Genomic DNA, 10684 nt, shown 5'->3' on the forward strand with positions numbered 1-10684 from the left:
TTTTCGAAGAAAACGGAAGAGATGATGTGAACCTTTCATGTTACATATGGAGAAACAAAATTGGAAGCATTAATTCTCATTTAGAAAATAAAGATTTTGCCCATTTTAATCTATTCCGAGACAAAAAAAATTTTATTTAGTAGTCGATACATTATCCGATTATGCATCAATCGTATTAAAAATAATTTCGATATTAAATATTTCAAAAACTATATAGTAATTGACTAAACTCATGGAGCTTGAAATGATTTGGTTCATCAATACTGTTTTATTTTCTTTTGAAATTATCTTTTTAATTAAAAATTATAATTTTAGAATGTTTGTTTTCTTTTATGTGTAATTTTTGTTGGTGGAAGGTTTAACAGGTGAGACATGAGAGGAGCCATGGATGGAAAAGTTGTAAAGTAAGAAAAGGAAATAATGAGAGCCAAATAGTGTGGAATGTGGCAAATCATTGGACCTAAAGTGAACTTTTTATGGCCAACTGACCACAGTAATTACTCGATGGCATGAGAAAGTTGAACCATTTACTATCAACAGTATTGGACTTGCTCCATTGATAATCAGTGGAGAAAACAGACACAAAATTTCATAGCTTTTGATTTAGGGGTCCTAAAAGGATTTAACTGTTAAAAAATGCCTCAGAATTTTGCTTGTTATACATATATATATATTTATGGATGATACCTTTCTTTGAATGGAGAATGTCCTACCACAAGGGGTTAGGATCTAATCTTGGATTCGGCCATAGTAGGTTGATCATGGTTAGTTATGAAGCAAACATCCTGGCTCAGTTATTTCACAATGAGAATAACCAACCCTGCAATCTCCATCAGTTTAACCTTTTCTCTCAACCACCCTTTATTCTGAACAATCCCGCAATTTTACAACTCAATATAGCACTGCTTATACTACAAATTCTTGGAGTAAGATCTTCTAAAACCCCATAATGGATTAGCCAATCTATCATATATATACTGTATCTGATTTCTTCTTGCAAAATGTATCGTGTTTCACTTGCTTGTGTAGAGTTCAAACTTTAATCATCCTCCATGGCATGGCAGTTTGAATCACCTTGATGTTTCTGTCAATGGAGATGCATCCAGCTGTTCCTTCTCTTGCAATTCAGTTGCATGTACAGACAGCAATTCATGTTCAACAATCTATAGTCAATTGAAAAAGAAGAGAAAAAAAAGGTTAGCGACAATAAAGGGAACTAAGAATATGACCAAAGAAACTAGAGAATGTGGTGACAAACCTCAAGTAACTTCCTTTGGCTTCTGTCCTGCAGATAGCAAGAAATTGTCTCTCTTTCATGTTTCAAGCAGCTTGCAACCTAATTATCATCATCCAAAGCATAAAATGGGATCAATCTCCTTGCATATTTATGTATTGCAGGTGGAAGTTTTATTGATACCTTAAGCATGTAATTCTTGTAAGATTCATTTTTTATCCACTTGGAGGCCTTGGTGGAATAAAATGCAGCAGTATCTTCAAACATGGCTTCTTCAAAGTCTTTTTCATAGTATTTCAATGAGCCTTGTCCAACATCGACATAGACAGCCAGAACATTCTTCACTAATGCCTGATCAATATCTTCTCCTTCGCGCTCCCGATCAATCTGAAGATTGAAAGAAAACCATGAATGAAGAATTAGCGGAGAAGGTTTGTTTAAGCAGAAGAAATGCAAGAACCTGTCCTTACCATAGACAGTACAGCATCTCTGACTTGATTATTCATTTCACCAAATATCTTGGACAAGAATAAGGAACACAGAACTTTGTTAACTAGTATTAGCATTTCAAGAGAGAAAAACTGTGATTTGGACTTGAGAAATGTAAGAATTTAGGACTAACCAAATTATAGAAAGAACAAAGGGCAACTTCTTGGACTGAAGGAACCTTCTTCACAGCAACAAAGTATCTATCTATGTAATGAAAGAATCTGCTAAGCCACCTAGTCATCATTTTGTGATTTGACCATCTTTTCTCTAATTCTTGTAGCAAAGCTTCACCTTCCTTTCCTTGCAAAGAGGGCATCACCTGGTAACAAAAAACCCCAACCCAAAAATATGTTGTAGGGGGTTTCTACTTTTCTTCATTTTCAGCAGAGTCATATGTGGTAAAACGAATTTCATGGAAGTTCATTTACCTTGCTGGTGATGTACTCTTCAAAAATGTTCTTATACTTCTCATATAATACCTGGCAATTGGCACCGGCAGGGTTTGGATGACACATGTTATATACAGTTCTAGTAATGAGTTAAGCAACTGCTGACAGATGATAAATAACAGATGACAAAGACAGAAACCTCAAGACGTATACTTGAGTCAATTTGATTAAAGAAAACAGAACCCTCAAAACAAGGATACGTGTAGTAACGCATGTAATCTTCAGATGAGAAACTTTGACTGTTATCCCCTTCTATGCCCTTAATCAGTTTGTCTACTCCCTCTTGAATCACCGGCCATCCTTCTTCAACCTTGATGGAGTGTTGATGTTCTTCAGTTCTCGCCATGACTTAATGTTAAGGTAGCAGGAAAAGAAAGCTGAGATGGTAAAGTTTGTATGAACAGCTTCATAAGAAAGATGTTTACTTATAGAAAATGACAAGCATTGACCCAGAGTTTTTCTTGCCAAGACTTGGACATTGATATTGGAAGTTTCTTTGGTTATTCCCCATTTGAAAGTTCTATGCACGGCTCTTGACAATTCGATAACATGGATATACAACAAAGAAAGAAATATGTTCATGATTTATGCCCAACCAGTTCTTGACTTGGTCATTATTTTTGTTCATCAACTTGTAGGAAAAATTGGGCATTGAGTTCCAATTTTTGTTCCTTTATTCTAAAACTTAATGCTTTTCTGCCACGGATGATGACAAACTGCTAAACTAGTGATAAGTTTCACAAAAATGAGTAGAAAAAGTAACGCAGGAAAAGGCTTGAGGTTACTTCTGAGCAGCCCGAATCAGTCAAGCCCAGCCCAATCATCGTATTCTGGGCTGGCTTAGCCCCAACATATCATAGTTCTGTGACATTTTTTGACCATGCCTCCATCGTAGGTGTTACTGCCTGTATGGTGTCTACTCAACTGCTCATGGATTGGAAGGTTGTATCACAATTAAGGGTCTCAATGTCCTGTCACACATGCTGCTATGTCTAAAATCTAAAGTTAGCTCGAATTCTAGTCAGCAAGTTGAAAGAAAAAATGTTAAATTCCCAGCTAGCAATGCCAAAATTCAGCCTTAAATGGGCTTTGAGAACAATTTTAAAGTTTCTGTTCTTCATGGCTGTTCTTGGCTTGCATTGGGTCAATTCCATGGTCACTGGAGATGGCACGTTTGCCTCCGTGCCCATCAGGTTAAAATACTATTAGAGACAAGTTTGCTTCTTTTCTTTGACATATATTGATTCATCAAGCCTCTCCATTCATGCATATCCCCAAAATTAGGCTCTTGCACATAGACATGATTTCTCACTTTGTGTATCTTTGTTTATTACAGTGTAACTCAGCATGATTTTTCTTTTAATGCCTTCGGACGTCTACTGTCAAATTGTTCATGGTGGTTGTCACTTTCACTTTAAATTGTATCAGTATTGGGTGCAGCGTATCCTCTCGTTGTACCAAATTAAATATGTCACATCGTTAGCACTGTCAGTTTCCAGAGCCTTGAATGCTGGTTTGGGAAAAGTTAGTCCACGCGTATTTATTTCAAATATGTGTAAAAAGGACATGTACCTCAGTTTCCCTCATTATTCTGTCAGTGTTGCTTAACTTATCTGCTGGTTCTTTACAAAAATTTACATCTTTATTATCAACCTCTTCCTTGCTGCTTATGCTGTTGCTCTTTGTTCACCTTAACTTAACTGGTCCAGGCTACAGATGTGTATCTGGCCAATGAATGTTGCGGCAGTGATTAAACTGCTGCCCTTTTTTTGCCAGGAGGGCCTGATGCGGGCTTCTCCATTATAGGTCAACAATCCTGACAGTAAATTTGATATATTTGGTACGTAGAGGATGCAGGCTTCAGGTCCAAAAACTGAATGAATAGATCTGGCTAAATGAGTTGGCACAAACCACTGATACAGTTGATAGATAACATCCTTTTTAGCTTTAAATTTTCTGACCTTTTATACTGATGCAAGAAAAGCTTATGGGTAATTCTGATATTTGTTGGATGAGATGCTCATACATGTAACCTGGTGGATCTTTTGTTATAACCTAGTGGGAATACCAACCATGATTTTAGAAGGGTACAATATTCGGGAGTTTCTTTTTATATATAAAAGTAAAAATAAAAGATGAAGATATTGTTCATGTAATACAATCAAATCTTATAGTGAGAATATATAAAGATCCGTTAGTATATATATAAATTTGAATTTATACTTATAAGACGCTTTTTGTGAATAAAACCCTAAGACTCTTAGGGTCGAAGCAGAGAATGCATCTCAAGTTGGGTCCACGTCTCTACAGTTCAATAAGTTTGTTTGCTGATAAAAAAATTAAAAGAATGTAATAATGCTAGAAACTTTGAAGCAATATAAAAAGCAGATTTCACTTGCTAACAATATCTTGGCCACACTCTAAATTCAGAATATTGTTGGTGAAAACCTACGTAAATTCTATGAGACTTGAGCTTTGGATCCTTAGTCAACACCAATGAATTAGATATTGACATCTCTACTTCTTGCTTTTCATCTTTTATCTTAGGGGATCACCTAGATCCTTGAAGGCCCTAGTGTAAGGCAGAAATGATGCTTTTCCCTAAGGAGACATTGAGCAAGACCATTTGTTTATCCAGAAATCGTATGTATGGAGCAACTAATCTTCAACAGGTTCTTAATAATCACTGTAAGTTATGAAGAGAAAATCCCATTTTTGTTGATAATAATTTGTAGGAATCCTGGATGACATTTGCATTTTCAATTAATTAAAATCTAATTAATTTCTTCTTAGGGTCATGATGATGTACAAAACTTGTCTTCAGTCAATGTTCAATTTTCATCCATCAATCAAAGAAAATGGATTCACTAAAGATTTGTTGTAGTGAACAAAACTTTTTCCTCTGGCTTTTGTACAAGAAGAGAAGAAGAAATGCGCATCCCTGCTGACAATTTTCAGGGACTGAATCACCTGATGAACCACACATAAGGAGGAGCTACATACATATAAGAGAGAAATTAGTAAGGCTAGTAAGTACTGATAAGTTAAAGTTAAATCAATAAATGGGCTTAATTTCAATGTATCATATAATTTTATGCATGATTCTCCTATCACATTTTTGTAGCCACATATCAATTAGATCTAAAATTTTAAAGCTTTACACCCTTCTAGCTAAATAAAGACATACGAGGAAGAACTGAAATCTTCTCATGAGCTAGAAGTGATTAAACCAAGAAACATATTTGGCTTCATTAAGTTTGCAAAGGATTTTTATATTTCCTTCAAGTAAATTGAAAGGAAAAAGGAAACAATTTATTACATTAATCTTTTGCAGAAAAGCCAGCATTATGAATGGCTTTGTAATTGGTCCCAAATACAGTTCTGGTTCAGCCACTGGACCATCCTATTTACACAGTTGTAATGCTGGAACTTTGGTGAAGGATTCCTGTTTCCATTTGCACCTTCTTTACTTTTCAACAAGTACATGTTTGGAATCTGGAATAGAAAATTAAGCTACAGCTAGAAGACAGGCTGAGATGGCAATGGCATACATATATAGGAATACAGGTTCCATTGGCCCCCAGGTCTCCTGCATTAAATTTACACTGAGCTTGACCAGGAAATGTCCGTTGGTGATGTATTTGCAACAGAATTTTTCGTTGGTAATATATTTTCAATGGAAATTCTTTTACTAATTTTCGATGGAAAATTAATTGGTATATTTGAAGCAGTGAAAATGGAGGGAATGTTGGAGGCTGGTTTGAAATGGAGGGGATGCTGTTTATTTATCCAGGTTAGAATTAGGAGCTTGCTTCAGAAAAATCTAGCATGGCTGCATGGGAAATCGAACACCCTGATGACATTTCTTGGCTAGAGATCCCAACAAGGTTTGATCTTCTGATATATATGTAACTCATTTAATAATTAAGCAGCAAGCAGTGTAATTGTTACTTGCAGAAAGTAGCTAGGTAACTACTGTATATAAAATATTCATATTACAGTAGTGATTAACATGGCTTGCTTTTTGGTGGATGCATAATACTGAATTTATGATCACTGTGTTTGCACATAGTGGCATTCAGGAGCTACTAACAAACAAGCATCACCAGTGGAATGCTAGCTAAACAAACCTCTAATCAAGCAAAGTGTGCAAAGAAGTGCTTTAAATATTAATGAAGGTAAGTGAAGAAGATTCCATTATTTTTATACATATATTAACTGATAGTGCACGCCTTTACCTTCCATCTCTACAACATTACCTTTTTGTTTTTTTTTTTTTGAAAGATAGATTTCTCTATTAATGGGTAGAATTGATACAGAAGAAGAAGGGTGTTATATATACTCACCCAAGACCTTCCCTATACCTTGCATGCAAGGCCTACCCAGACTCACATATACGGACTCAATGCTTATTAAAGCCAGTAGCTAAGACCACCCAGAAAACATCATAATGCAACTCTTAAAAAGAAAAGGACATACAATAACTCAAGGTATCACAGTTCTAGTATATCACTACTTTACCACTTAAAGGTGTCCAACATTACGTAAGCAGCACTTAAAATTCAACTTGATGTCTTGGCAGGTAATTTGAATTCAATCACTTTATGAATAACTAATTTAACCATAAAATATGATACTTAACAGAGTAACAAAAACAAATTATCTCATAAGTCTCCAGTGAACTAATGATCTATATGTATGCTTCTTGTCTTTTTCTTTTCCTGAATTGGGTTGAAAAAGTACATATCAGTAGGAAGATCTTACGAAGAATATGTTGATATATGGGAAGCAGAAATAAACTTGCACACCTTTCATAATGTTGCAATCCATGGCTCTTTGCTGATGAACTTCCAACTATATTATAAGCTCATTGTTTGACGCTGCAAAATACAATCACACCGGCCAATCGCATCCAAAAATATTCTATACATGCACAGTGAAAACTGTCTGGCATGGCATATAACCTTGCCTTGGGAGGCAGGCGGCTGTGAAAGCGCATGAAGACGCGTTGCATGGTGTCAAGGTGACAGTAATCACATGGAGAATTCCTGCCTTCTTGGGTTGTTTTTATCTAAGACTGGTCCATTGCCAAAAAAAAACAAAGGGACGGCATGCACTTTGCCAACCGGCTGCAGCAGTGTGATGGGAAGGAGGCATGGCCACAGTACAAAATATTACAGTTTGGGGAGTTGATTTGGATATATGGGGATTCCTGAATATTCAATCAAATATGCTCCTCTCAGAGAGTGAGTGCTTCTATAAAATTGTACGGCAATGAGTGATTGGTGGGTATTTTCCAGGTTACCTTTCTTTTTTCTTCCATCCTAGCTAGCTATCTAATTTTTATACTGATGCATATCTCTTTTTATGGGGAGGCTGAAATTCTAGAGAAACCTTAACAAAAAAAAAAAAAAAAAAAAAACCCTGCAGCAGACCAATATGATCCAATGGCAGCCCATATTTTGTATGAGACGAAAACAACAGAAACCCTAATCTCTTAAACCTTAACCGAGGCAAAGACTCGAAAAGGGACAATGACAATAACTAAAGAGAACCTAAAACAAGGACCCAATTCATTAAATGACATCAATATCACTGTGTCATCAGGATTTGTTTCGTTTCAATAGTATTCTGCAGATGCTAGAGTGATGGCTGCTAAATGGTGGCCCCTGCTAAATGGATTGCTACTTTAAGTCAACATCTACGAAATTTTGATATTTGCTACAAAGATGTCACTTACTATAGAAAGATTGTAAAAAAAAAAGACGCAGCAGTAGAGTCATTCAGGTATATCTGGTACTGGTGATAGTGGGTACTTTAGCTGGAGACCATCCCCAGATAAGAGGAAGAGATTGACTAAATTAATGGGGAAGAACTAGCTCTCAAATGTGAAAGATGCACCCAGAATAGAAAATCATCTGCAATATCATTAATTTTTTCTGGAAACTACTCAGGTGCAGCTAAATGAAGAAAGAGTATTATACTGATGACATTAGAAGGACCAAGAAAGGAAATTGCAGGACTATCTTCTGAAATTCTTGGATTAGAATAGTTTACTAATTAACTAACCTGATAGCTTCCTTCTTTGTTGCAAACGGAGCTGAAACACTGAAATACCTTGTCATCACTGTTGTCTCGGATCAGATTCAACAATACTTCAAGTACAAGATACCAATATTTCCCAATATATACAAGTTAGAAAAATTACTATCAACTAAACATATGGATTTCCTCTCCTAATTCTTAAAGCTAAGACTGATGTGTAGCAGTGTGATGGCGTTCAAATCAAACCCAAAAAAGAAGAAAAAACAGTTGCAGACGCTGTGTGAAAACCATGATGCACAAATTCCATACATGAAATAAAAGCAATTCCACTAAGAGGTCAACAGGTGCCACATCAAATCAAGTAAATAGAACCCAATCTTGTTGATTAGTGTTATCATGGTTAAAGCTAGAAACAGCTATATGTTGACTAATACCTAACCATAAACCTCAATTAAATGGCCCCAGATTGGAGTTGTTACTGCTGCCAATCATGCTGAACTTCAATGGAGTTGGAGCAACAGCCTGGTTTATTGTTTGGTTTCTTCCATATGAAGATGGTTCCTCCCTGTCTTGATCAGTGTTGCTGTTACCGACCTTGTCTTGATTTGCTGTTTTATCTCCTTCTAGCTCTCTATACTTGTGCAAGTATCTTCTTAGTGGTACGGCGTAGTCATCAAAACCTAGAGTAGCCAAAGCCCAGCATATATCATCTCCATTCACAGTCTTGCGCCTTTCCTTTCTGCACTTCTCGGATGCTTCACTAGTGACAAAGCTTATGAACTCAGAAACGCATTCTTGCATAGTTTCCTTGGCTTCCTTTGAGATTTTTGCATTAGGAGGCAGAATTTGCTTCATTATCCGGCCGACGTTGGCTATTGGAAGTAAGCGCTCTTGCTCTTTGATGCCGCCATCATCATTTGAAGCACTAGCTCCAGCATTTTCGGCCATTCTTGGATACCAAGAACTTGATCCTGTTGAACCAAGACTTGTTACTCAGGTCAAAAGGTTAGTTGTATAATTTATACTGTAAGTTAATAATTAAATATTTATATAAACACACATATATATATACACACATAAATACATAAATTATATAAGTAGACTTATGTCTTTCTCGATATTGATGTGACATGTGATGACGCCGACCTGGTCGGCATCAATGGTGAAGCCATGTCCACAAGCCCAATCTAATTGGAAATCCTCGATTACAATGGTGATTTTGCTACATATATTGTGTAAATTGACTAAGTCCACCGGTGTTGATAGCCAGGCATAGTCATATACTTTCCAAGTAAGCTGCTAGGCTTCATCGGCATGCAACAATAATGTTGGATGCTGAGAGGGTTGATGAGGAATTTTTTAATAAACAACAAAGCTCCAATCATGTTTTAGTACAAACAGTTTTCTGAAATTTAAGCTTTAATATTAAACCAATGGGCAAAGAGTAAGCATGGATAGGAATTAGTTAGCATAATAATATAAATTTAAAGGTGGAGATTATACTAATGCATAAGGTTTCACAGTGGATTCAACCGACGCTTCATTAGGAAAGGAAAAAAAAAACCGAATTATACTGTTAATCGCGTAGGTTTTACTCAAGATTACATCATCCTATACGACAGCATAACTAGTATTTCTTTTCTTATTTAATTTCGGGGGGTTGTCCCAAGTAGAAATTGATCAAAAGGGAGAGGGAGGGGACCAAAGACAAGAGAGGAAACTATATGAAGTAAAGGAGCTTACTTACCATGATCTTGTTATGGTCCAAAATAAAGAACAATAGATGAGATCGATGGAAATGGTGATCCATTCATGGAGGCTCAACCATTTGCACTGAACTATAACCTGTTAGCAAATTTTAATTCTGCAGGGTTGCCAAGGTAAAGTTTAATTCTGCTCGCTTATTACCAAGTTCTTAGAATTTTCTCTCTGGTAATAACCAGGAAAAAGCCTCATCTCCCTTTGCTTAATGCTCTCATTTGGCTTATGATTATAGCTTGGAGCCTTATAAAACACCTTTCCCGATACTTTCAAAAAATAAAAAATAAAACACCTTCCCGATCACACCATCATCAAATGCTGACAACTTAATTTATTGCCTTTGCTATTTGATAAACAATTCATGAGTCATTTTGGTGTATAAAAAGTTCATCATCCTTTCCAGATTGACAATAGGAAATTATACTTGCTTGTTACCATGTACATTGATTGTTCTGTCCCTTTGCTTTTCCAATGACAAAAGTTTGGATAAGGTCACCACATTTTCATTTTATTATATATGGTCACAAGTATTCTCGTTCTTGGGCATAATTTTCTTCTGTCCTCCAAAAACCCAAGGTAACTTTTGTTTATTGAAAGGAAAAAACCATCTTCAAGAGGTGGTAATGCCTTGCTCGTTTGATTATGTTTCAAACCATCCTTATGACTATAGCTACAAACAAATGATATAAATTAAAAGAGTTTCTCC

General features: G+C 36.0%; 1 protein-coding gene and 1 pseudogene across 2 annotated transcripts; both read right to left on the bottom strand.

Moving 5' to 3' along the window:
• Positions 1–832: 832 nt before the first annotated feature.
• On the bottom strand, positions 833–2589 carry LOC18603480 (Cullin family protein). Of its 2 annotated transcripts, XM_018118909.2 has the most exons (7): positions 2373–2589; positions 2152–2251; positions 1857–2042; positions 1705–1752; positions 1418–1621; positions 1259–1336; positions 833–1163 (listed from the first exon to the last, which is right to left on the bottom strand). In XM_018118909.2, exons 1-7 carry the CDS (start codon positions 2516–2518, stop codon positions 1071–1073), a joined length of 855 nt encoding a protein of 284 aa, XP_017974398.2. In that variant the 5' UTR covers positions 2519–2589; the 3' UTR covers positions 833–1070. The 2 variants fall into 2 exon arrangements, with proteins under 2 accessions (XP_017974398.2, XP_088661377.1); XM_088805251.1 differs by lacking the exon at positions 1705–1752.
• Positions 2590–8498: 5909 nt separating this feature from the next.
• On the bottom strand, positions 8499–9252 carry LOC18603481 (nuclear transcription factor Y subunit B-1 pseudogene; annotated as a pseudogene).
• Positions 9253–10684: the final 1432 nt, after the last annotated feature.

Source organism: Theobroma cacao, chromosome 4 (assembly GCF_053813885.1).
Source record: "Theobroma cacao isolate CCN51 chromosome 4, ASM5381388v1, whole genome shotgun sequence".
Classification (NCBI taxonomy): domain Eukaryota; kingdom Viridiplantae; phylum Streptophyta; class Magnoliopsida; order Malvales; family Malvaceae; genus Theobroma; species Theobroma cacao.

What these genes read in the sequence shown, in the direction of transcription:
- LOC18603480 (XM_018118909.2), bottom strand. Translation starts at nt 2,518, where the DNA reads ATGGCGAGAACTGAAGAACATCAACACTCCATCAAGGTTGAAGAAGGA. An exon ending in GATTACATGCGTTACTACAC is followed by an intron (nt 2,252 to 2,372) that starts GTATCCTTGTTT and finishes ACTCATTACTAG; the next exon opens with AACTGTATATAACATGTGTC. An exon ending in GAGATGCTGTACTGTCTATG is followed by an intron (nt 1,622 to 1,704) that starts GTAAGGACAGGT and finishes TTCAATCTTCAG; the next exon opens with ATTGATCGGGAGCGCGAAGG.